The sequence below is a fragment of the Triturus cristatus genome, chromosome 10 (assembly GCF_964204655.1).
Source record: "Triturus cristatus chromosome 10, aTriCri1.1, whole genome shotgun sequence".
Lineage (NCBI taxonomy): Eukaryota > Metazoa > Chordata > Amphibia > Caudata > Salamandridae > Triturus > Triturus cristatus.
The window spans coordinates 1163287488-1163315391 of record NC_140593.1 but is presented as its reverse complement, the minus strand read 5'-3'; the positions used below and the strand labels follow the sequence as shown (position 1 = coordinate 1163315391).

Sequence of the window (27904 nt, the reverse complement as noted above, 5' to 3'; positions counted from 1 at the left end):
ATGGAAATAAATCCATGCACAAGTAACTTTTCAAAGGTTTTTATTGTTTTTAAAGTCACACCAGCATTCCATTTAATGGGCGCTAGCAAGAAGACATTCGTGCTCCATATGGGCAAACATGGGGAAAAGGAAACGCCCTTTTTCCATCATAAGCGGAAAAAACAAACACTTTCTTGTTGATTGATTTTATTGAATGAATGTAGCAATTCTTTAACATTTGCATAGAGGGAAATAGTATATAAAGTTCAAGTTTTTTTTCTTTTTTTCCTCCCTTTGCCAATACTTATAATGTAAACAAATTGCAAAGGTTTTTTTGAATCATGCAAAATAAAGTTAAACTAATACATTCATGACTACCAGTGCTGATGAACTAAGCCACCCCATTAGTAAAAATGCAATATTTGTCAGTATTTGCCAACTCATACCTGGCCATATGGCTTAGTGCCTACAAGGGAAGTGTTCCTCCTCCTGCAATGTACATCTGTTTAAGGGAGGCTTTTGACTAGCACTGGAAGGGATTCTAGTCCTCTTTGGGCTCCTCACAAGTGACATTCTTTTTTGAAAACCTGCCACTATTGAATTGTCTGCCAGCTGCAGGTGCCACCCTGCAGAATGCAGGCCTGGTTCTCTGCCTGGTTCTGGCTGTCGCCTTCTTCATGCCAATCAAGCTTGCACTGCTGGCACTTGGAGTCACAGGGCTTTTGAAGGTTGGAGATGATCTGATACAGGATAAGAACAAAATGGGAGATGTTTACTGTGTTGCTTCAAAAAAACATCAACAATGATTATGTCCTGATTTATATTTGCAATTTGGTGTAATGAATATTTAAAAAATCAATTATGATCTATTTTTTAAGAAGAATCAGAGAGGTGTTTTTGGTATATCTTAATCTTTTGATGATGGTTCTACACCCCTGCTTCTAACAATTTAACTACACATTTTTATTCTCATTATTTAACTTTGTTACTTTCACTAACTCCTATTCATATTTTTCCCACCCAAAGGCTTGATAAACTTATATGGAATGGCAGTATTTCTTTATCACATACAGAAATGCAGCCACCCGCATCCACAATCTGCTACGGAAGACGAATGGAAATAGGATGTACTTATTTCCACTGCACATACCTATAGTAAAATTACTGCCTTGAAGGCACATAAGCCCTTGTGTACCAACACATATCCACATAGAAAAGTGAGTAGAAGGATTACATTATCTGTCTGTCTGTCTGTTTATTTCAAAACTTTTATATAGCCCGAACAAGACCCATGAGGGTATCAGAACGCTTTACAGGTGAGCGAAAAAGAGAAGAGACCTAAACATCCAACAACAGTGTGGTCAGAAGTGACAGTGGAGGGAAACTCTATGACAGTGTAGTTATCCAGCTCCCTTTTAAACTATGTGACTTTTTTCTCTCATTTAAGACCTTAGACTTGATGGGACCAACAGATCTTGAACACTCACTTCACAGCTGCATCCATCTTTGTAGGCCTTCTGGATGCCCAGGGCCTGCCTGGGAGTCAGTTCATTCCAGAGCCTGATTATGCCGCATCCAGACACTTCCAGGTAGCCTGTGGCGCTGGAACCAAATCCTGGAAATGAGTGAAAAGTTGAAAAAGCTATTGTTACTATGTGTCATGAAATTAGTTCTTTATTCAATGTGTGATTAGAGTAATCTGAACACACTCCCGTGTTTCCAGTAGGCTCTTTTTCATTTGTTAGTCCTGGACTTCTACAAACTCTATGGGCATAATGGAGTTCTGACATACACGTGGATAACTTGACCTTTGCACTTTACAGTTGCAGACTACCTATATTTTAGAAGACTGTGTGGTCTTCTGATCAACAATTATTATGGAAATATCCTCAGTGCCTGGGCAACCAAAGCAACTAGTCAAAACCCGGAGATGCCCATTTTATTAGAAAAGACATCAATCCTGCTTTTGATTGAATTATTGACCCGTTGTCTTTATGAGCAAAATAATCTGGAAACGACATTCTGAATGTCAGAAACTGCAGTCAAGGATCATCTCGCTGCTCTGGTTGATAGATTAGGGATAGAGAAAGTCTAAAGCCTAGTGATAGCATGGCCGTGCAAAAGAAGACACAGGAAGTGAAAATGTGAATAAAGACAAGTAGGGAGTCATAGGGAGAAAGGGGAAGGTAATAGAGAGGCCGAGAGATACAGGGGGAGAGAGTACTAGAGAGAGAGCGACAAGACCCAGCAAGTAGTAGAAAAGGCGGGGCAAACTAGAAAGGAAGACAGAAAAGAGGGACTGATCCATAGATGAGTAGAGAGAGAGTCACTGAGAAACAAAGGAAGAAAGAGTGACTCTGCAGTTTACCCGAGTGAAAGTGGTGCTCCCTCAGCTTCTTGGATGACGTGTCACAGCCCTCACACTAATGAAACCAAGACTGCAGATAGCAGGGTGCGTGTCATTGGTGCATCAGAGTAGGAGGGAGCTAAGGTGTCCCTTTGTGTCCTATCCCCCTCACTACTGTATTATCCTTTTTTTTATTTTTAAAAGGATGTATGCCCTATGTAGCAGAGGCACAGGCCCTAGTAACCCTGACCAGCCGGTGTGCTCCAACCCTCTCCCTGCTAGTTACTCAAACATGTCAGTATTTTGTGTGAAATGCGTAGCATATGCAATTTGAATTTTTTTAAATTAGTGTGATTTCTTTGTAGGTTAAATCTTGCCAATGCTTACAACATGATTAATTATACTTCCATTTGCTTGTACACTGCACACCAGCACAACCTCTGGAGTTTAACGTTTTCATTTCTCTGCATTATTATTAGATCTAAATGCACCAAGCAGACTTCATTATCTGTACATTAGAACACCTTAGAGAACAGCTTAGAGAAGGCACACCTGGATGTTAAACATTAGGCCTAACACTTTCCAAATACTTTATCATAGTATGTTAACTACTGGCAGTCGCCAGGAGGTAGTTATAGTTAGGACCTAGTTTCCATTGGAAGAGTGTTTTTTGTTTTGACAATAACTTTGGTGTCATTTGACAAATCTTTGCAACATTTTTAAAACTATTGTGGCAATCTCTCCAGCTGCTGTCCTGAAAATGTCAGGGTGATCCATCAAGCAGGAGCTGAGAAAAAGGGGTTTTACAAAATGCTTTTTTATATATATAAATCATTCATGGTAGCCAAGTTTCTAAACAGTAATTCAATGAGATTATTATTATTATTGCGTTGAAAGGCTGACCAGGCTTAAATGAAGCACCAGAAATGTCCATATGGCCCAAAAATAATGGCACCAGTGATTACAAAACCGTTAACAGTTTCTTTATCGCTAAGGATTTTCTCCCCAAATCAACAGTAAATGTATCCATTTAGACTCCTACGAAAATAACTAACTCATCAGTTTCCAACAGGTAAACTTTTTTCTTATACAGCCTAAGGGCCCCATGTATCAGGCTCTACCAGCCGTTAAAGGCCCACTCCAGAGCTAAAGGCCCAGCCAAGCGAGAGTCTTTAACAAGTGAGTGGGCCATTAATGTCCAGTAGAGCCTCCTACGGACTCTATTAGAGCATTCTGCCCCAAGAGGGTTATAGAATACCCAGCCTTCCCTGACTCCACAAAACTCTGCGTAGTCCAGTGTCTCAAGGAATATGAACTAATGTCGGAAGAATACCGCCCTCCGGGTGAGAGACAGCTTCTAATTGTACTAAAGAAACTGCATTTGGCGGTCTCCTCACCCACAATTGCAAGATGGTTTAGGTGGGTCATGCAGGAGGCAGGCATCGACTTCACCATGTTTGGAGCCCATTCTACCAGGGGAGCAATGGCATCTAAAGCCTTTTCCTTGGGGGCAAGGTTAGAGGACATTATAAATGCCGTGGATTGGTTCGGCAAACTTCACTTTTAAGAGGTTTTACTTCAAGCCGGTGCTGGATATGGCTCATTTGGTAGTAATCAAGCTTTGAACCACCATATTCCTCACTTCAAGTTTCAATTCCATTAAGGACGCGCAGGCGAGGATTATCCCACCCGGTGAGAAGTCATTCTTATCCAATGAAGACCCGCCCTAAGACGTAAGTAAAGCATTGAGAATGGATTTTATGGGCCTAAATGGACAAGTCACATTAATGTTATTCTGTACCTTATTGTTTGTATGACATGCCCTGTACACAGAGCATCCCTGATTCGCCTCTTATATTCTTAGGTTCTGATAGTTCCAAGTTGGACCAATGAGAAAATCACTATGGCATGACTTCTGCGAAGATAGAGGGGGATCAGAACAGAGAGAGGACTATTACACCCTCATGTGGAACCTGCTTGGCCATGAATGGAAACTACTGTTGGACTTTCATTGGTTACGTTGTGATGTCATTCCAAGAGACTCCTGGGACTGTTAGTTTTTTCATCGCTTTATGTTGAAGCTTAAAGAAATGTTTATTTAAAAGGCTGCTATTTAATAAAGCAAAAAGAGTTTAAGCATAATCCTCGCCTCCGCTTCCTTAATAGAATTGAAACCTTCCTACACAAGAGTTAGGAACAATTTTCATTACTGTTGCAAAAAATTAATGTTTTACTGACTACTAAAAAGTAGTGCTAACCATTCACAAATGTAAAAAATATTTTTTTTCAAGAGCTGGCAGTGGTCCCACAGACCACTGCCTACTCTTACAAAATGAAACTTCAAAGTGTCAGGGTTTTTTTTGGGACACATCCTGTTCTCCTTCAAGGAAATCAGGCTGCACTTTAAAAATAGCTTGCCTTATTAAAAAGCAAGCAAATGAATGCACATTAAGAACAGCAATTTTCTAATTGCTTTTCTCTCTGTATGGTAATTAGGAATCACACCCATCACAGGGATGGTGGCCTGATGGGGTTAGCAGACCACCAAGTTTGTGATTGCGGTTTAATAAAGCAATATTTGTGAATGGCTACCACTACCTTTTTGTGAGTAAAAAATTAATGTTTTGTGACCGTGATTTGGTCACAAAACATTAATACATACCACCACGATTTGGTAGTTAGCAGAGACACCCTAAACACGCTGCTTTCAAATACCAAATCGGTGTGTATTCACAATTCTAAATTGCAATTCGGTAAAGTGTTACTGAATCGCAATTTGGAATTCATACATACAAAATGCATTTTTGTGTTGGCAACAGGCTGATTTTGCGAATCAGACCTTTTTTTACCACAAATGTGTACATTTGGCCCTAAATGTTCATGTTTTGTGACCGAAATTCAGTCACTATTATTATTATTTTTAATTAATCTTTATTCGGATATAAAAATATCCATAAAAGAGCATAACAAAGAATAAAAAACATTGCATGTTTAGATCAATATACACATAATTAAAAACAATAAATACTTTGCGGCTTCTACAATTATGCAAAACAGCGTCACGAAATTCAGTCATAAAACATTAATGCAGCTGGTCCGAATATTGATTTGGTATTTAGTTGAAACCCAAATTGTGATTCAGTAACATGATACCAAATTGCAGTCTGGCTATGATAAATATCAAAATGCCTTTTTGTGGGCCAATCAAACAGGCCATTTCTGTGAATCCCCCATTTGTGACTGCAAAAATGTTTTCCAGGTGCTTATCTCTTTCAGCGGATGACCTCCATATCTTTACCTTGTGTCTGGGGCTAGGGAATAATTCAGCATTCTGGACCAATTACAAAACTCTCTACAAGCGCCCTGATGCAATTCTATAGGAGAACCTGAAGGTGTTCCTGGTGCCCCTACCACTGCGAATCCTAGACCCAACCATGAGGGAGGAACTGGGGGGCTGGTGACGATACAGGAAATCTGATTTGCCATCAAAGAGATAGCAGTTGAGAAAACTCCAGGCCCAGATGAGTAGCCAGCAGAATATTATGCTTCATTTGCACCTGCCCTGGCCCATAGGATGAAGGCTGTATGTGGACTCACTGTTAGCAGGGTCACTGCCAGCCTCATCCAGGGATGCACTGGTGGTCTCCTACCCAAAGTAAAAATCATCGGCCGCAAGCCCATCTGAGTTTTGTCCTCTGTCTATGCTGAATTTAGATTTGACGGTTCCAGTAACATACTTGCTACAAGATTGCTCCCACTGATGCCCGTACGAATCCATGATGATCATAATGGATTTATACCGACTAGGTCCACCTCCAAAAACCTTCGCCGACTCTATCATATCCCTCACCATGGTGAGATAGGCCTCTATCCAAATGCGTTGGTAATGTCAGTTGACCTAGAGAAGGTCTTTGACTCAGTAAGATGGGATTTCTTGTATGCAGTTATGAAATGGATGGGACTAGGAGAAGGGTGGCCTTGTTGGGTGCATCTTTTATACACTCACCCCACATCGAGGGTCCGGACAGATGGTGTAATTTCTGCTTCATATGACATCCACCGTGGTACTAGACAGGGATGCCCACTAACCCCCTTTTATTTGCTTTGGCCATTGAACCACTAGAGGCACTCTTTTGGCAAAAGGGTGCAGGTTATGGATTGTTCTTGGAGGGCAAGGAGCATATCATATCCTTATATACAGACAACCTATTATTATACCGCAATGTTGGCCACCTGGGAGTGACACATGCACCAGCGTTATTTGAGGAGTTTTCAATACTGGTGGGCCTCCAAATAAACAAAGTAAAGGCTCACCTCTTCCCTGTGATACCAGGGAGGCAACAACCAGCTGCACTACCAACAGGACTATCTTGATCTCCCCAGTTCTTTAGATATCTGGGTGTATAGGTATATCATACTCAGGAAGGCAAATTAGGGCCAGTGACAAGATCACTGAAGGCCTATGGACAATTCTGGTGTTCACTACGATTGCCAGTGATGGCTCGTATCGCCTTATCCAAGATGATTATGCTACCCAGACTTTTATATTTCTTTGAGAATCTCCCTGTCGTGATACCCCACACTTGGTTCAGGAGTTTAGGCTCCCCACTCTGAGAACTCAACTGGGATGGAGGACATAATAGAGTTTCCTTTGTGGTGCTGAAGAGAGCTCCCGAGGACGGTGGGTTTGATACCGCTAATTTTGAGTTATGTTACTTGCCCGCACAGCTTCAATGGTTGGCATGATTGTAGTGATCTTGAGATACTTGGTCCAATTGGCTTGGTTGACAACCAGGGACTGTTACTAATGAAGCTCCTTAGTCCAAAAGTGGTCATACCGGTACCAGGAGCCCTGTTGCAAGTGGTGCTGAAGTTCTAGTGAAGGTGCTTGGGGTGCACGTCTAGGGCCCCTCTCTATGCTCCGGGACTACCTTAAATATGGCTGCCACATTGAGATACTCTCTTCCCATTTATGAGATGTCACTTCTCAGACTGGAGGATGACTGGCATTAGCACAGTGAGTGATTGCTTTCAACAGGGAGAACTTATCACATTGGATGTTTTCCTGTCCCAATATGATCTACCCCTGGCCAGTTTTTGAACTACCATGCCTGGAGAGCACATTTGGGGAACCATGGCCTGGGGACAGACAAGAACCTGAGACCCACAGCATTTTCCAGGCATTGGTGACCCTGGGTGTGGCACGCCATCTAGTAGAATGGCTCTATAGTGTGCAGCTGGTGATGGTTACAAAGCTATCAGTCTGAACGCGAGAGTGATGGGGAACTTTATTAGGCAAAGAACTGACAGATGTGGTAACCTCACCCAAGGTGTGTTTCTCAAAATATTAAATTTAAACTCATCCAATTCAATTATTTGCATATAACGTATCTGACTTTGTATATACTGCAACTTATGTATGGAGGCATTGAATGGCCTTTTCTTAGGTGCTGGGAGATTCACGAGGGTTTCGTACATATGTCATGGGGATGCGCAAGGTTGTAGGGCTTTCGGAATACATTAGTGAACACAATCAATGGAGCACTAGGTAGCTCGCTCACCTGTACAGCGGAAGATTGCCTTTTGGGTTTGTTACCTAGACCCAAAGCTCTAAAAATTGGTTCCAGGTTTGTGGACCTTGCATTGGTCCTAGCATGGCTATAAGTAGCAATAAAATGGATGGCTGTGACAGGTCCCACTGGGTACGAGATGTTAAAACATGGGCTAAAGCTAAAGAGAGTGTCCTGATCAAGGACGATTCCCGTGGTGTACGCCGTCGCCCGTTGACTGATCTCTGGGCAGAGGTGTTGAGATCCTGGCATGGCAGAGGGTATGATGCTACTAGAGCCACCACAAATTGGATGCAGCACGTTGACCAAACTGGAGAACCCCCTGAGGTTCTTGACTTACACTATAAAAGCTATTTGAAAGAGAGACTCATTAAATTAGATATTCCCCTCCCGCCGCGCATCCCACCACCTCACCAAAGCGCATATAATTGAGAGTCACAGTACTGCTCCCGCTGGAGTAGATTCTAACAAATTGCTTTGAAATTCAGACCCCTTGGACAGCACTGTTTCTTAGTAGTTGTTTCTTTTACACAGTTTGTCTTTAGATTATTTAATATGTCAGTGGTATTGTGCACTATTCTGAGACCTCCACTACAACTCCAAGGGATATACATTGGAGCAGTTGGGTATATCGACATATGATTAAGCAAGGTAATGTATTAGATACTGTTGAATCATTTTAATGCATATCATTCACACCCTACCAGGAATAATTTTAAGGCACACATTTACTGCTGTTGGGACTTATTCTTCTTACATGATTACATAGCTTTGCATGGTGTCCAGCTGCTATTCTTATACCAATTTTAGAACTGGGAATGTATCAAAGTTGTAACGTGTTATGGCATAATTGATGAGTGTTGTATGACCTATTGCTCTTGTATGCATGCCCATGGTCTTCGCTGTAAATGCCAATACGGACATGTTTAAATAAAGAAATCTGAGAGAAATGTAAGCCCCTTTCACAAGACTATTCATTGCATAAGACAGACACCTTATGCTAGATTCTTCCCTTAAGTTCTCTCGTTTATGGCACAGAAATATTTGTAATATTGAAGAACCCAGATTATTCAGTCAGGAACCATTTTTTGTGGCCTTCTTTTCCAAGATGCACTGGACTGTTTTTGTCACATGAATCAGGCAACAAATAAAATAACCAATATTGGGGCAGTTACTGGGGAATCTGGGGAAACTTATATTGAAGATGGTGGGGGAAGGAAATTCCTGATTGGATTAAAAAGGTACTGTGTGCTCGACATAAGGCAATATTTATGTTGCGTGCTGCCAATTAGACCAATCCTTAAAACACAGGTGCTAAATTTGAACGTCTGTTGGCCTTGGTTGGTCATGATCAAGTGAAAGAAAAATGGGTTCTGGATTGCTACTTTTTTTAGGCAATATATATATAATTCCAGTTTCTCTTGGAGTTTTATACTTAATTTTAGGAGTATAGATGTGCAATTAATTTTACATTTATCAAATGTTTTTGTGAAACAATTGCTGAAAATATTGAATGCTCGTTCATTCACAACAGAAAATTTACAATATATGACTGAAATATATAAATGAAGGGCCAACCTGTTATCAAGTAATCCTTGTTGAAATTGGTTGGGTCAATGTTAATTTCACAGGATGTTCCATCTAAACTGTTAATGAAGATAATTCCCGAAAGCCATTCACCACCTTTAAAAACCTGGAAGACAACATGAATTAAAAAAAGCAATTTTTTATGTGTTTAGCTTCTGACATTCAATGGTGCACAACCACACAACAACAGAATATGCCTGTCACCTTTGTCTTTTATTATTGTTGGTAATATGTATTTAATGAAGAAACAAATAATTCCCATAATGAAGAAGCAGGAAGAGAAAATGCCAGATGGTGGAATTCAGATGTCAGAAGCACTGGGACCGACAAGGATTCGGGTGGAATGGATTACACAGAAAATGCACAAGAGCAAGAGAATATAGTACAACTCTCAGGGATTTACACAGTGAAACCTGGTGACAGCAACCGAGGAACCTCATATCTTTGGAAACAAGAATCTATGAGACAGACTGTGATGAGTAGATTGAAGATCTGATGAAGACCTTAACAAAGTAGCAAATGTAGAGGTCAAAACACATCAAAGATTATTCAGCGAAAGTGTTGGTATGTTTCTGTGAATTTATTTACTTTGGGCAGAACATTTTGGATCCCCATGCTCAGTGGGATGGATAATTCATCTAAAATAAAAAAAATGAGCAACAGATATACATTTTCAACAGAGTTTTGACCATTTTGTTATAATTGGTGGGCTTCACAACATTAGGTGCCCAATTCATAAAAAGCGGTAAATATGCACCTGTAGATTCACAACTCTGTGTGAGGGCAGATTTTCTACTTTTGGATTTGCCCCATTACTTCCAATAGTTTTCCTGGAAAGCTTTGCCAGACTCAGGTTTCTCGGTGTGCTACTGGGAATTTCATGCCGTACAGTGCACGGGACCCTATTCCCCCTGTGTACTGTTCTCTACAGCCCAGAGCATTTGACTGTGAGAATGGAGCCCCCAGAACATTTGCACTCCATTTTCCCCAATGAGAAAGCACAGCCCTTAGCCCAAACATATGTGGTGGTGATCTGTTTTTCTCCCAACCCTAGGAGGCAAGTTACTCCAGCTTTTGACTGGAGTACATCTCCAACCATTTCAATGAAGTCATTGGAGTTTTTGGGCATTTAAATAAAAATGAGCATTAATAAGAGTGTATGTAGCCCATAAGCTACACTTCATTTCAAATGTGTATACTAGCATTAAGCGATTAAAATGTAAACAAATTTGCTAAGACATGTTAAAGTGTGCTTTTCTGGCATAGACTATCTAGGTCTCAGTTAGGCCTCGAGTCCATCTTGTCCAAAATGGATGTTGTATCATAGTTATTCTCTGTTTATATTCCTACCTGACACTATGTGCAGCAAGATGTGAATGTATTTATTTCTGAATGTTCTTGATGAGGTCCTGTTAGAGGAAGCTTCCAGTAACAATTTCAAGGACCTTCAGCTTGAATGCAGTAGTCCATTCATTCACAATGGTCCACTGTTGTTTATGTAATTAGTTTGTTCTGACACCGCCAAACGATATTATGTCAGAAGGGCCAAATCAATATTCTTGTAGTGAGCAGGTGCTAATGTAACAGGGTTATAAGATGATTCTGAAGACCGTAAAATGATTTGTTGATAATGTATTTCTTTGCTCATACCAAGATGACTTCACAGTTTCAAAGCTTTCTGATGGAGAAAATCACTCTATACACCCATGAATTTAGTGGTATGGCAGATCTATTTGGTCTCTATTCAGGGTGCTGCCCAACTCCTTACTTATTTTGCAGCACACTTCAGGATTGGTATAGTAATGATTTTGCCTATTATTCTGCAGTACTCATATTTACTGAGAGCCTATATTGCAATGATGTTATGCATTCATTGAGACTATTGCTGCAGCTGCATTTTAATATTTCTGTATTGTACCATTGAATATTGTCATAAACATTCATGGTTTTTCCTAAACTTCTCTCTAGAATTCTCTTTGAGAGTCAGTCCTTTATTTATTGACTGTGTTTTCAAATGGTGTTTCGAAACCTTGTCACTGGGACACATTGCCTCATGATTTCAGGTTAACTCCATCCTTAATCCACCATACTTCTGGGTGCACCATTAAAATGCAGATTTTCTAAGGGTGCAGCATGCTCACAGTGCAAGGAGTTGGAGTGCAGTATTGTGATGTCTAACAACATTCATGTTTGTGGGAGCTTCCAAACTTCCAAGGCAAACCACTCCTTGGAACACCCCCTTAGCACCCATTCCATGGAATTTCTAAGTGCATATTTCTCCATACTCATAAATATGTTTAAGCCTGCCAGGAATCCCTTTGTAGATTCATGGCTGATGTTAGACCTGTCAGATTTAGGGTGGTCTTCTCCCAAACCTTCTGCCTCCATACTCCATTTTTGGCTGTTCTTGTTTTTGGTGCCCTTAGGTTCCTGCATACTTTACCACTGCTAACCAGTGCTGCTAAAGTGCATGTGCTGTCTCCTTAAATCATGATAAGACTGGCTTTTACGTAATTGGCACATTTAATTTGCTTGCAACTTTTCAGTAAAGTGGAACTACCTGTGCCCAGGGCCATAAATTAAATGCTACTAGTGGGCCTGTAGCACTGATTGTGCCTCCCACATAAGTAGCACTTCAAACATGTCTCAGGCCTGCCATTGCAGCCCGCATGTGCATTTTTAAACTGCCATTTTGGCATAGAAAAAAGAAACCTTTTGTCAGGCCCAAATATTCCATTCTAATACATGTAAGCCACCACTAGAGTAGGCCCTGGACAGCCCACAGGGCAGGTGCAGTGTATTTAAAAAGTTGGACATGTACCGTTAAGCTGTTCATGTCTAGGTAGTGAAAAACTCCTACATTTGTTTTTCACTACTGCAAGACCTACATCTCTTATAGGATAACACTGGAACATTGGAGTTATCTTATTACATTTAATAAGGTGTAATTTCCAAACTGGAACAGACAACCAGTTCATGTTTGATGTCTTTGGAATTGTAATGAATAACCCTAACTTATGGGAGACTCTAATTTTAAACTGCAATTTTTAAAATTCTACTTTTAGAATGTTGGCCTGTACCTGTAAACTGTTCCTGGGTCATACGCCTTGGTATAACTGACAGCAGGGCTGTGTGTATTTCTCCTCGACAGCCACACACAATAGGGTGCTTAGGTGTGCTTGGATGGTCCATCACTGGCAGACTGGGTGGGAGGAGCTGGGCCAGCCCCACTTACAGGTGAATATGCTGTGTTCTACCTCCACACAAATGGCTGCATACCATCTGCAATTAGCCAGGGAAGGCAGGATGCCTGGGAACTTCAAGGGGAAACCTTCTTCAAAGAAAATCCTCACAATGCTCTGTAATTTGAGGTACTCCATTCAGCAGGCCTAACTGGGTCCTTGTAGCCAGCCTGTGCTCGATCGTGGTTAAACTGAAATTGTGACTTTGTCCCGGTCTTGATCCACCAGGTAATCCACATTTGATGCTTTTTGTCACCATTTTCACAAAAATCTTTAAAATTGAAAATCTCTGGCTCTACTGACTGGTTTTTTGTTGTTTTGGTCGTTTTACTTATTAACAATGACTCTGTTTTTCTTATCTGGTGTGGTACACTCTTTTGTGGTGTGTTTTCATTCTATTACTGTTTGACGAGTTTCACAAATACTATGCACACTGCCTCTAAGATAAACCTGACTGCTCTGCGGCAAGCCACACGAGGGTTGAGCACAGGTTAATTTAGGGTTTGCTTGTCCTTCACCCTGACAAGGATTGTGGTTGCTGCTTGGCCAGGGCTCATACCCAAGTCAACCAACAATCCCATTTTTACAGCTGGCATACGAAAGGTAAATTTGGTTGTAAATCTATGTTTAGCCCAACATGTTTTTATGTTTTGACCAATAAACTGTTACATATTTAGGTGGCAAATTAGATAAATCATAGAAAAAGTATATGAATGAAAATAGTCCAAATGGAAGTGAGACACTAGGAATTAATTTAAGTGTGAGGCTAGGAATGTTAAGGCAATTTAAAGTGAAATAAGTCAACTGCACTTATAAACCAGAAGTCAGTATATTTTGGGTGTTTAATTACACAGAGATTATTAGTTCATGGACCTCATCGCCAACTGCCCTAAAACGTCCATCTCATTTCTCTAAGCACTGTCATACAAGGATTTACAATACTAGCTGATGTTCATTACTACAGCGACTGCTCAAAAAACCCCAACACTATTTACTACAAGGAGCCTAGCTGCAGTCTGAATGCAATTTCACACCTGATAAGAAGACTGTAGGCTTCCCCACTTTGCTGAATTCACTCTTTCACCATTGAATCCCCATTGCACATGAATTTCTTCAGGATTCACACAATAACATTTTGCAAGCATCTTGTCAGTAGTCCTCTGCCAGTTGGTGCTTTTGACTGTCCTACTGTTGCATGTCATTTGCAGCACTTCCCTTTTCACATACCAAGACACTGGGGGCCAGATTTACCAAGCCCTTGCATTGCCCTTGCATCATGGAAGGTGACTCCGGAAAACACAACGGCTTAAGTGAGATTCACTAAGCTTTGCAAAGCATTCTTGAGTGGCTCTGCATGGCTTAGTTAATCCAGAGTAACACAAGGTAGTATAAATCACTGCCTTGTATTACTCTGCGTTGGAAGGCCTTCCATGGCTGGAGCACTGGCGTTCCCATGCATCCACCCATGGATTTTGATACAATACAAGATTTACTAAGGGTAATAAACCTGTGATTGCCTCAAAATGGTACTCCTTCCCAAAAGAGGCCTAATGATGGGAAATATCTCAATTTGTCCTCGTTATTTCCTCCTTGTACATGTGCTGCATCCTGCACCACACATAGAGAGAGGAACACACTGATTTCCTGCCCCAAAACAATCCTACCTGTAATACAGGCACCCTTGCACCATGGCAAAAGGGTGCCTGTGTTGGCACTAGGCAGCAGTCAGTGACCAGTGCAAGGTGAGAGCAGTAATGTGTGATATCTTAGCAGATATGGTGAAATCCTGCTCTCTCCCTGTCATGCAGTGCAGTCAGTTGTGTTGCTGCTTTGTACGACATTTTGATAAATCTGCCCCATGCATCCTTGTCCAAATTGCACTTTAGGCTCGTAGATGTTTCTATTCTTATGGCTTCACTCAGCAGAACATAAGCTTTTTTATCAACCTCATTTTAAAACACGCCACATATTGCTCAGAGCTGAGTTTTTGCACACTCAGTTTTATTCAGGAAGTATTTGAAGGGACTTCCATGGCCTAAGAAGAGCATTATGGAAAAAACTAAGGGGCATCGCTAAGCGCACTTAGCACTAGGATTATTATCGCCAGCTAGCGTGGATTTTTATCACTAAGATAGCGTGCTATTAGCAACGCTTATCTCAAAAGCGATAAAAACCTTAGCGCTAACTGCCTAACGTGAGATTATCACTGGAAACCCAGCGATAATCTCACGAAATGTGGCGATAGCTTGCTGATAGGTCCTCACAAACTTAGCCATGATATCCACCTTCCATAGGATATCATGGCTAAGTCAGTCCTGAAGCAGGCGTAAGGAAAGTAGCGATAACAGGGGTTATCACTACTTTTCCTGCCGCTATGCTTCATATCGTGGGTATTGATGATAGGAGAAATGTCGCTTAGCGACATTTCTCCTGTCATGTCAGGTCAGGAACGCCCACTTTGCATCTCATTAGAGATGCAAAGCTGGGTGTTTAGAATTTGGGCGCTAATGCAAGGTTTCACGTGTTAGCGTGACCTTGCTAATTTGGCGATAAAATTATCGCCACTTTTCGGCCAAAAACGGCTGCAAAAGCGGCGATAATTTCCTATCGCCGCCTTGTAAATATGCCCCTAAGTTGTAGATCCAGGGGCAAAGACCACGGACCACAAGTTGGCCATTAGTAATTTGACAACCAGTGGCTGTTTCTGGGATTGTGACTTCAACCTCCATCAGGGCAACAGTCAGCTGCTTATGTAATGAAGGCATATGCAAATCACTTGCCACAATTAGCTATTTACTTAGGGCTTACAAGGCACTGCCATTTCCTATCTACTTCTGACATGTCACATTCTGCACCACTACATCTCTTACTGGTCACAGTACTGTGTCATGTCTTCTGCATTCTATTTTGGTGTCTGTACGCTGGCATCCTCAACCATAAATAATAGAGGCATGGTCTGAGATGCAACCTTAATTCTCACATTTGGTAAGTTTCAAATCGAACCATACTAACAAGCAGTAGCGTCTGGCACTGATTGGGGGTAAAAAAAATGAAATAAAACTTACCTCCTGTCCTCCTCATCGTGTCTCTCCGCTCTTTCCTCCAGGTAGAGCAGAAAGGACTCAGGAAGCACCCAGGCTCCCCATAGCCAATCACAACACTGCAATGCAGAGTTGTGATTGGTCGGCGCACCGTGGTTCGGCACTCGGACAGGTACTTGGGGCCCGGGGGCCTGGGCATGTTCTTCACCCAGGCTGTAATGCAGCCTGGGTGGAGAACATGCTATGTGCGCATGAATATTTGGCCGGCCCCAGACGGGAGGCAAAACGTCTATGCGCACATAGGGAGTGAAAACCACTCCTCCCCTCTCCTGTTCAATAAAATGATAAGAATATTGAGTTAATATCATTTTATCTTTTATTACACTGCTTAGTGGGTTGACGCTCCTCCGATAAGGCGCCACTGCCAACAAACTATTCAGATTCACTTTACTTGGAACATAAAAACTCCTGATGACATATTTACCTCCTTTATCTCAACTTCGTACCCCTTAACGGTGTTATTTCTTTCAGCTTCCCTTAGAAAAACAGCTTTTATTACTGTGGGGTGTAAAAAAAATTACATCAGCAACAAAATCTTCTCCAGAGTACATCTTTACCCATAATAGAACCTTTCAATCATTCTATTAATGCAGGAGGCTTTTATCTGTCCAACATACACACAGGATGACCTTGGCAGTGATGTATCCATGTCACACTTATATGCCTTCCTTTCCCAAGCCGCCATTGTTAATATTTATTCATGTCACATCTATATTGTTTCCTTTTCCAAGCAGCCATTGTTAAAATACATTTTAGTAAAGAAAAAAACACTGATATTATGCTTATAATATACAGATGGACTGAGCAAGTGCTAATGACGTTTGGCTGTATATCAATGAGCTATATTTGTTTTTTACAATGGTGTGTACATAGGTTAATTCTCAGAAGTACACTGCAGATACTTTGGGTTACCTCAAATAGACAGCAATCTGTATTCTAAATTAAAGAAAAAAATGCAAATCAATTTTTATATCTCTTCATGAACCCTGTAGTTACTGGGATTCATTATTAACGATGAGACAGTGAATCAATTACTATATTTGATATTAGCTGAATTTGATTTTAAGAAAGACTACTACCACTTGAGTGCATTCCTAATTTGTTGCACGGATTAGTAGTTATTGTTAATTAAGAGTTTTATAATTATTACCTATTGATCGCTCTGGATTTTGAACCTCATACTGATGTTCATCTGACCTTTTTGTACAACCTGGTTTCACCACAGTTGGCATATGATTGACTCTTGGTAGAGCCATAATACTTATGGATGTATTGTGTAAGTGGTTCTCAATAGAAATGTTTTGAGTAGGAGAAGATGAGTACAACTGATCTTTATATTGATTTTAAAGGCTACTAAGATCCAACTGAATTACCACAGTAAATATAACATCCAGTACCTTGGATTTTAATAATTATTACAGATATCCAGCAAATTCAGATAAACATAAAAACTTATATAGGAAAATTATATTTATACATCTTGAGAACATAAGGATCATGATGCGGGCATGTCTTTAGGATTTGGTGATTGCAATTTGGTCCACAAAATGATTCTAAATGTTTTGACGATTCACTAAGAGAGAGTCCATAATACAAGGCAAGTTCTCAATTCTTCCTCCATTTAAATAAATTTGCCAACACATTAATAAAAGAAATTAACAAGGCAGGGCTAGACTGCCATCTCCTAATATTGTTTTAGGAGCTACAGAGTTTAAGGTTACTGATTTGAGAATAAATTCATAGCTTCTATTTGTTAAAGAAGGTAACAATTTAAATGAGTAGAGCTGCATAATAATGACATCAATCTTTATACCGGCTAATGTAGTTAAACAGCAATTATTCCTGGTAACTAGGTAGGGTTTCAGGTAGGGTTCTCAAAACTTGATCACAGCATATTACTGATATCTACGATTGAGAAGTATACATTTGATTCAGTAGAAAGAGTAATCAATTATCCCCGTTGGGTGTTTTAGGAATGAAGAAAGTCCTTATATTTCTCATTCAAATTATGCATGAAGGTATCATATTTTGCTCGGTTTCTGCAGAATGTGGAAATTGTTGCATGTATTCGATTCAAAGTAAGGTGAGTGCCAAAGGTGTTTCAAGCTACATGATGTTTATTCTGTTCTTGAACTATTCTGATTAAATTCAAGATCCTAATGAATAGGAGACTACATATGCAGTATTGGTATCATTTATTTGCACTGGTTAAAAACCCCCTTAGATCCGTGTCATTGCCTCTTACGAATGACATCTTTGAATGTAAATTGCTAAATGCTCTGATGGTCAAGTTAAAGCTACTGCGAGAGAAGTGTTTTCAACTAAACTTTTGTTTTCATGTAACTATTTGCACAACACAATATTGTCTGAGCATGCATATTTATTTTAATGTGTTGAATTTAATAATCAAACTAAAAAATGACTGCAAACCAACCATCATAAACCTCACAAGTTATGCATTATATGTACAGCATTGAGCAGGAAATAGGGTCCAGTTCTTTCAAACAGAGAATACCCATGTTTGATCCACAAGGGCAAGATCTCAGCAAGATGTTCAGGATAGCCACATTGGATATAATCACATATAATTAATGTGAAGGGGAATTATCTAGATTGTGAGTTGTTGCATTGAAAATCGAAAGTCTGGCATGGATCCCGTCCTTGAGGTCCATTTTTGAACCCTTCAAGTTGCAGGAATTAGATGACGGTTTGGTCTGGGCACCTTCTTCTTCACTGAAAGAGCATAGTTTGGGCCTCATGTAGGAGTTGGCCAATGAGGCTAATGTGAGACATCTACAAAATTAGTAGCTGTCTAATCTGCTAATACTGTGGTTCCACCACATCATTTAATGCCTGGGGAACCACTTTGCTTCTTGGCTTCTGTTGGTGAATCCTATGCTGGTATGCCTTTCTGAAAATATTTAGCAGGTAGCCGCCACAGTGACGCTAGTTTTGGAGAGCCAGCAGGCCTACCCAATCCAGAATGGGTATTTGTGAGAAATTCATTTATTTTTGCCCTGTTCACCCCCATTTTGTTTGACTGATACTGGTGGTAACTGACTCTGGCTGTTCCCTGGGCTCTACTAACTAGGCCCAGGGCCAGTGCCATCATCAAAAAGGTATATGGTACTTAGGCATAATTACAATTGGTCATGACAGACCCCTGTAAGTGCCTAGTATATAATAAGGCAAAGGGTAAAGGGAAGTCCATAGTATATAGTAGGGTAGTGAGGTACAGAGGCCCAGTAGATTTCCTGCACTGAAATGTGCACTGCTGTGTTGCCGGCTGTCATTTTTAAAGGCGGTTCTGCTTTGCAGGCTGTCTTTAAAAGTAAATTATGTGGAAATTGGACTTTGGAATTAAAGGTATTTCCAAAGTGGTAATCTACCTTATTTTTAAATATAAATCACCGCTAAGGTCTCCCCTAGGTACCCCAGGGATAGGGTACCATGTACTTATGAACAGGGACATTAGAAAAGATGTTTTATATGCCTTTGTGAGGGAAAAAAACACACATTTTGTTTTTCCCCATTGGGGCAGTTAGCTCCATAGGCTAACATGGGAATACTGTGATACAGTGTCACTATGGAGTTAGCTAAAATATGATTTCAAGGACTTAAATGATTGGTAATGATAAAGCCAAAAACTTGCCACTGTTTAATTTTTCATAACTTATGCATAAAATAAGTTATAGAACTTTCTTTTCTGTGAGCCAAAATCCAGCCTTCTAGCACCCTCTCCTGATTGGCCAGCCTTAAGACGCTTAGCCAAACTGCTTTGATGAGGTGATAAGTGGCCAGCATAGAGACAGAGGCAATCTGATGGGGTGAGCTCCACAACTTCAGAGAACAGGCCAGGAATGGGACTGGGTGAATCAAACTGGGCTTCAAAGATAGCAGGACAGTAAGGAGTGCCAAACAGGTCTACCCTCCCTTCCTGCAGCCCCCCAGCCAGATGTAAGCCCCAGGAATGGTATCTGCAGGAGGTCAGGAGGGGGAATATTAATGGAAATGAGCCACACCAGTAGGTTGGTTTAGCCAGGTCTTAATCCAAAGGAGAGAAATTCTACATCTTGAATTTTAAAGTGCAGTCCTTTGTGAGGCAAAAAAATGCCGCACTTTGGAGGAAGCTACCATGCTTTTGAGTGGCACCCTAGACCTCACTGGACAGGGGTGCCCCCCTGCTTCTTACCACAGATCATTGAATGAGAGAGCTGCATAGCAACTCAAATCTGCTGCTTAAAACTACAAGGAGAAGAAGGACAGCCTTGCTGGAACCCTGGTCTGCACCCAACAGGATTGCACTCTGAAGGACTGCTCCTGCTGCACACTGGGAACTGCAGCCCTTAGGACTTTGCCTTGCTTAGTAAAGAATTAAGGAGTTGAATTCCTGAAGGCAAAACATTAACAGAGCTTCCCTGCACCGTCTCCTCCAAGACGTCCTCAGCCTGGAGAGCATCCAGAGGACTTTTGAGGATTTGGCCAGGGGCAGTGCGGTATTTGTAGCCCCAAACTCCCAAGGACCATGTCAGAGCTTCTAGACCTTTGGAATTGTGTTTTGGAGACTTCAAACTGTCAAGAGGAACTTCAGGAAGAAGTTCCAGAAGTTTGGAGAAGTTTGGAACAACTTTTGGAAAAAGCTCCATAAGGTGACTGGCTCGTCGACGAGAGTTAGGCTGCTGAAGTCGAACCGCAGCTCAGCCTGGATTTCAGGTCCATATTGCTGAAAGACTTCCAGGATTTCACCAAGGCCTCACGCTGAGCCAAGCCATTGTCAACTTGAAACCAGGCCTGAAGAGGAGCCTTGCTTGATGACAAGCGAAAAGCCTCCAGAAAGGTTTCAAAGTGCAAAGGTAACATTTTGACAGGGGGTTCCTGCATAGTGTATCCGACCAGGGCTCCATCACAGTCAGCCTCAAACTTTGGCTCTGTCCCGGTCAAGCTCGACCAGATGTCCCAAGTTCACGCTATATGTTTTTGAGCACTAGAAAGTGTGAATTCTTATCAAATGCATATCTCTGGTTCCCTACATTGGATTTTTGTCACTTTGCTGCCATTTTAAAAATACAAATATATCCTAAATTTGTTTGGGATTTTTACTGTGTTGTATCTTCCTTTTTTAATGTATTGTTTTTTAAATAATTTACACACCTCCCTCCTAAGTTTAAGCCTGCCTGCTCGCAGCCAACTACCAAGGGTTGAGCCAGGGGCTAATGTATTGAGACCTTGACTGGACCTTATAGTGTGTTGGATGGCCTTATTACTAGTGGTAGGTGCATACATACCCCTACTAATAACAGCCATAAAAGTAAAATAAATCATCAACACCACCTACAGGCATAGAGTGCTTGTTTTGCAAGGAAACACACACACTTTGGAGGCAAACATCTAGCCATATGTAGGAAATAGTTGCTAACTAGCAACTCATTTTTCTCAAATGTATTTATGTTGCCTTCAACAGAGCCTCTTTTAGCAAAAGAATGCCAGCCAAGCTGGTATGGACTTCTGAATGTGGTAGGTGGTTCCTCCCAGGGCTAGCAGAGGTGGGCATTTGTTGCCACACTGGGCAGTCAGTCCATCCTCCAAGGTATAGACCTTGTTTGTCTACAGGCCTAAAGATCAATTGCACAGTATTGAGTAGTCTTTCGGGATATATGGAATTTCGAGTAATCATATAAGCCCTTGTAAGGCATCCATATGTCTTCTAAATCTTTCAAATTGTCCGGTATCTCAAAATTCTGGTGTACCAGTGCCACCTGAAAATTCCGTGAATTAATATAAATTAAACCTTTGTGGAGTATATTATGAAATAGTAATAGCATCACCGATTTAGTAGCATATTTAATTTTCTACCTCATGCTAGACTGAAAATTGACTTATGTTCGGATGTTTGCAGTGTGTGATTGTGTTTGAGCAGGATTCATATACATGTGAATGAGGAGTAAGCTGAAGGCTTCATCCCAATAGAGTTTCTCTAACATTCAGGCAGTATCACTGAAAACCTATATCTCTTGTGGCTACATGTTGCGAGGGAGAGATGTTGGTACATATTGCCAAGATGGTGGACAAACACATAATAAGCTGACCTGCTGAGTCAGAATGATGTGCTCACTACTCACAAATCAACCCCCAACCATTGGTAAGGATAAAGATACATTTTCCAGCAGCAATGGGTTGATCTTATCAGTGATATCATGGGCCTATTGTGGAGCAGGTTTGGAAGAAAGCTTAACAATAACAAACATCACACTGGGGAGTCAAACATTCCCTCTTAGGGTTCAATAGGAGACCTTTCTTTGTTAGTTCAACTGGTGGCTATGAAAACACTTTATGAGGCACTCACCTACGTCTGAATTGCAGAAGTGTGACTGAAGATGGGCATACATGCAATCACAGGCTCTTGATGGTGGAGATGCCACCAGAAGCAGGAGCATGATAGGTGTAAATAACTTCCACGTCCTAAACTCCATGTTGGTTACCAATTGATTTGGTCTGCTGTATCAAGCCTGCCAGGTGGAAGAAAAACATTAATTCATTTCTCACTTTTGAAGTGATTTTTTTGGTTCAACTAGTCATCGAGGGCACTGCGGATTTCACAGAAACAGAGACCCAGATAGTGAATTACTGTACTATATGTCAACAGAGGCATACCACACCAACCACAATCTGTCACTATGGAAAAGAGTTGATGAACCTTGTAGGCACCCATGTGCACTTACTTTGGAGAAAGGCATCAAAACTCACATTTGCAATGCAATTTTCCAACGGATTGCCAAGCACATGTAACTCTGAGAAGCCTCCAATCTGCCTCACTGACTGTTCCATCCCTCTAGCCCTGATGACCCCTATCCTTGTGGTCTGTGGTTGCGTGTGTTCCCGTCCTGAGGTGAGTGGGACTAGAAGTTCTGACTTGACTATTCCCATTGGAGCAAGACTAAGACTGATTTGCATACGGTAGTTCTCTGTCTGGAGTTGCTTTATCTGGAATGCAGCCCAAGCAATCGCTAGTCGCTCGGATTAATTCAAGTATTCCTTCAAGCAGCTTATTGTATGTAGAGGTACCCCTTTGTCAGTCAGCAGAGCTGCAAGGAAAGGGCAGTGAGTTAATCTGGGACAAAGACAAGCATGCAATAGCATGTAATGGTGATCTATCTTTGAGTGATACACATTACATGGTGCTTTGTATTACAGGCATGTACCTAAAAGATTCATTGTTGGGGGTTGAAAAGGAGAAGGAAACGGGCTATGGGTCAATGATTTCTGCATTGCCATGTACTAACTCCCTTGCCCTGCCTTTACAATCAGGAAGTAGCCAAACAATGTCCTGATTGCTACTAGCTAAGGTCAAATCCAACAAAGTCTTGGCAATTCCAATAAGACTAGATACACAAAGAACAATGCAGATGCATCAAACATAGCATATGAAAAACAGGGTGTGCAACTGTGTTATTTCTATGCCTGAGATGTGAACTAGGGGCGACGTTGCCTGTTTTAAAACTTGCTGTGAACTGTGACTCAGGACTCACCTTGTGTAGATAGAGGCACGTGTGAAATTGTAATAAGTGTACGTATACACATGGGTAAATGCAACATAAAGTGCATTTTTACTACTAAACATGTTTTGGTCACTGGGAAACATCTTCCACATTCATATACCCTTCTTTTACACCCTCACAATTGTTGGGTCTTCCCTCATCCTCTCCCTGAATATGGATTTAGAGCAAATTTAGGAGAAAATATTTGGATGTGTCAAAGGTGGGAATGTGATTGTCATATGTTTGGGACTATCCATAATGTGTAAACTCCGATTTTGTGGCAACTGTCAGCATCACTTGTCACAGTTGAGCACAATTCGCCCTGGTACGTGTGAGCACCCTTGTACTCACGGATCCAGTACTTGGCTGAATTTTTTCCTTATATGAGGATCACCGTCAAAGTATCACAATGTCCCATATAAGTTTTTAGAAAAAATGTTGCACACCTCTTCAAAAACAAAGGAGAACTTTTTGGCAGAAAATGGATTGAATAAAATAAACAAAATCCAATAATTGTTAAATGAGACAAAAGCAATTTGGTATCTACGAAGGACAAAAACATGTACAAGCCCTTTTTTCCTTCAGTACATCGGTGTATCAACTTTGAATGTCTATGAACCTCTTTGAAAAACAAATCAACTCTTACTAAAATTCAATTATGAGAAATGAAAAACTCCTTTTGTAATAGGCTTTGGCCCACGACCGGACCTAGGCATCAAAACCAGGAGGGAAAGCATAAACTGCATGCTGTAGCTATAACGTAGCAAAACCGCAGTTCTACTCACTTACTAAAAAGTGCAATTCACAAACCTCTGGATGGAAATCTCCTTCTCTTCTATCTTTACTATAGGGAGATCACACATGTAAGTTTACTATTTAGTAGTAAATATGAAAGGAAGTCCAAAAATAACACCACCGTGGGCTCCTGGCCTCTTTGCTGCACAATGTCATTTAAATTATATTCAAGCAAGTCAAGACACTTTTCCCCTGTTTAGCCACTCGCCAGTTAGATCCGCTCGCGTTGTCTCACAAGGGACCGCAGCGGAACCGCTGAATATGCGGCGGTGCGCCTCCCGGCCGGGACGGCCGGACATATAAAGTTCCACAAAGCTCCCAAAGCAAGGCTCACTCTCAATTCGGCGTTGTCAAGACACTTTTCCCCTGTTCAGCCGTCCCGCCCCAGAATGCTTTATGATGTTACTCACCTGATTGTCATCAGTCTATTAAAAGGTAGAACGCTGATTAGTCCTTTGTTGGTTTTCTTTGCAGCAAGCAGTACACCTATGATTAAGGGCGGATGCCCGAAACGCGTCAGGAAACTGCGGACGCAGGCATTTGAGGAACTTTCCCTGACCCGACAACGCCGAATTGAGAGTGAGCCTTGCTTTGGGAGCTTTGTGGAACTTTATATGTCTGGCCGTCCCGGCCGGGAGGCGCATCGCCGCATATTCAGCTGTTTCGCTGCAGTCCCTTGTGAGACAACGCGAGCGGATCTAACTGGCGAGTGGCTGAACAGGGGAAAAGTGTCTTGACTTGCTTGAATATAATTTAAATGACATTGTGCAGCAAAGAGGCCAGCAGCCCACGGTGGTGTTATTTTTGGACTTCCAGCCCCAGAATGCTTTATGAGGTTACTCACCTGATTGTCATCAGTCTATTAAAAGGGAGAACGCTGATTAGTCCTTTGTTGGTTTTCTTTGCAGCAAGCAGTACACCTATGATTAAGGGCGGATGCCCGAAACGCGTCAGGAAACTGCGGACGCAGGCATTTGAGGAACTTTCCCTGACCCGACAACGCCGAATTGAGAGTGAGCCTTGCTTTGGGAGCTTTGTGGAACTTTATATATATATATATATATATACATATAGATATATATTTAATAAGACGAATAGTTTCCCCCCAAAGTCATTCTTATAGATTTGGGGGCCTGAAGTGTTATTGTATTGTATGGACTAAGCTGCAGTGGCCTCCTGAAGAGGACCCTGGCACTTATTATTTTTACAAATTTAGCACTGAACTCTGACCTGCAAAGTATAAATCTGTACCTCTTCTGTGCTGTGTGAAAATTCCTCCAGGCAAAACCTGGAAGAATTGTTATGGGGGAAACAGTTAGTAGTTTAACCAACTTTCCTTTCAAACTCCTAATCTGAAACAAGTTTTGCGGATTCCAGATTCTCATCTTAGATCAGAATGTCGGGCTTTCTGTCACTTCCAGTCCAAAGTGCCACTAAACCAGCAGTGTCCAACACTGGTCTCGGAGGGACAGACATACATACCAGCTTTTCACTAATTCCTTTAATCTTCCCTAAAGTGAACATAAAGGGAAACGAGTTCCCTAGAGGGTGTGTATTTTGTAAATTTAGCATGAGGTCATCTCCTAAACTTAAGTTGGACACACCTGCCAATCAAATCTAGACTGGCAATAACACCATTCAGGTTTGGTGAAATGGTGCCAATACCAGACTCAAGAAACAAAAAAAATATTGTTTTTCCCAAGTTTGTAATAACCCTCCACAATCCCTACCTCCAGCGTGCGATTCAAATTCTCGAGAAAAAAATATGTAGCAAAACTGATTTTTCACCAAAAATAGCAGCCCGTTTTAAAAGTACAGACTTCCTTTTGGCATTTAAATTGCTCACCCTGTACAAACCTGTACTATTGGCAGCTCTCTCTTCTGAGTCTTCAAACGATGTTCCAATACTCCTGCTCGGCGCTGCAATAGGTGCCAGTCACAGTCTTGGCACACCTTTGAATGTATTTGAGTCGGTGCCCTACTTATAGCACCAGACCTTTGATTGACAGATAACTTGGCATGACGTGTTTGAAGATGAGAGGCTGCTTGGAAGGAGCATCAGACAGGTGCACATGGGGAAACGTTTACAAGAGAACAGGGAGGATTGTTGGTGTGAACAGCCCACTCCTAAGGGCCTTCCTGGGCCTAATGAAATGAACATTTCTCAATGGCATCTCATCATAAAAGTCTTGTGTCTCAGGCTGAATATTCATAGCTGTGGGGCCAGAATCCAGGTCATGGTGAACCTGGTGGCATGGCCTTGTTTACACATGATGTGGGTGTACATTTGACAGCCTCAAGTTACTTCCAGAGGACTTTGAGAGAGGAGAGAGGGAGAGAAGAGTGAGGTGATGTGTGCGCATGTGCGGCATGTGTATGTGTGTGTACGTGCTTGTGTGTGTATCTGTGTAAATAAAATAAGGGGTCGAGTTACCAATTCTCCCTTTCTCGTATTAGAGCCCAGGACGCCCTTACTATGCCACTGGGACACACAATCAGTGTGAAGTGTCACGGGCATTGTTCTTCCATTGTGTCAAACGCTCGTAACGCTGGTGCTATTATCAGCATAGTGCAGGTATCATGATCTGGAATTTAGTTATGCAAAATGCAAATAGTTGAGGATAGAGATACCTCCTATGGCAGCCTTCAGCCTTCAGCCTGGCGCAAACATGACCCTCGTGGAGCCTTCTGGGATCCTTTGGCCCCCTCCGGATCTCTCTGTTGTTCTGTGTTCGCCTCTGTGGTTTCCTGTAGCTGGCAGTCTGTCCTTTGCAGTCTTACAACTCCTGTGGCGCTCACCCTCTTCCAACCTGTGTGTCTCCACCTCCACCCTTACAGACCCCTCCACTTGCAGTCTCGTCCAGTCACCCCAGTGCCACTTCCAATGGGACCCTATTTCCTGCTTCCCTTCCTGCTTCTCCTCTTTCAGATACAAGGTGCTCTGCCAGCACCCCTGTATGCTGGTGGGGCAGTAAGCGGGCCATAATTGATGTTTGGACAATGTGCTTTACTCTCTGGTCTATTGTTGGGACGCAGCTGAGCTTAGAAACAACGGTGCTTGTATTATTTCTGTCTCACCACTTAGCAATGACAGATGTAAGGCCGGTACCTCTCAAGTCTCATTACTTTCATTTTGTGTAATTATTGTTTTTGCCTTCTTGCTTTGAGTTTTCAATCTTAAAAGCCGTAGTATTATTTCTTTCAATATCCCAGTGTGCAGACTTTGAGGGGTGTTATGCAATGCATTCTGGGTCATTGCTGGGCAATTTGTGTGCAATCAGGTCAGCTTTTCTCACAGAACACAACTGGATACAAAGCACCCATTTACTTCAGTTAGGTAACCTTGTTTGCACAATTATGAATGAGTGCAGAGGAAGCAGTCTGATGCACACTGCACAGTGTATGGGTCTTCCTTGCCTCGAGGGAACAGCGTCATTGATTGTGTCACTGTATCATACTTTCGCGACTGCACAACAGGAACATTGCGATGTATTGTGACAAGTGTGCTCCTCTCCCTGAGTGCAAGTGTCATCCAAGTGAGGAACAGGACACGTGCAGCCTCGGGCGGGATTTGCTTCATCCTCTTTGGCACAGCAGTGTTTACACTGCGACCCTACATAGCATCAGCTGGGCTTGAGGCCAGGACCAGAGCTGCACCCTTTGCTGTACCACACTATTCTACTCAGCTGATCAGGTGAGCCCAGAGGAGTATGAGTCAGGGTGCCAGGACCTTCCCTGAAAATGACCA

At 41.7% G+C, this 27904-nt stretch overlaps 1 protein-coding gene across 2 annotated transcripts; it reads right to left on the bottom strand.

The window, feature by feature from the left end:
- Nucleotides 1-51: 51 nt before the first annotated feature.
- LOC146796839 (metalloproteinase inhibitor 1-like) lies at nucleotides 52-26098 on the bottom strand. Of its 2 annotated transcripts, none has more exons than XM_085630245.1 (6): nucleotides 26003-26098; nucleotides 22170-22332; nucleotides 16251-16324; nucleotides 9475-9589; nucleotides 1467-1594; nucleotides 52-719 (listed from the first exon to the last, which is right to left on the bottom strand). In XM_085630245.1, exons 2-6 carry the CDS (start codon nucleotides 22294-22296, stop codon nucleotides 573-575), a joined length of 591 nt encoding a protein of 196 aa, XP_085486371.1. In that variant the 5' UTR covers nucleotides 22297-22332; nucleotides 26003-26098; the 3' UTR covers nucleotides 52-572. The 2 variants fall into 2 exon arrangements, with proteins under 2 accessions (XP_085486371.1, XP_085486370.1); XM_085630244.1 differs by having other exon boundaries at nucleotides 26014-26098.
- Nucleotides 26099-27904: the final 1806 nt, after the last annotated feature.

Excerpts from the sequence above, each read along its gene's own strand:
- LOC146796839 (XM_085630245.1), bottom strand. The coding sequence starts at position 22,296 with ATGGAGTTTAGGACGTGGAAGTTATTTACACCTATCATGCTCCTGCTT. Across the intron at positions 16,325-22,169 it reads CTTCTGCAATTCAGACGTAG|TAATAAAAGCTGTTTTTCTA; the intron begins GTGAGTGCCTCA and ends TACACCCCACAG. Across the intron at positions 1,595-9,474 it reads CAAGGATTACTTGATAACAG|GATTTGGTTCCAGCGCCACA; the intron begins GTTGGCCCTTCA and ends ACTCATTTCCAG.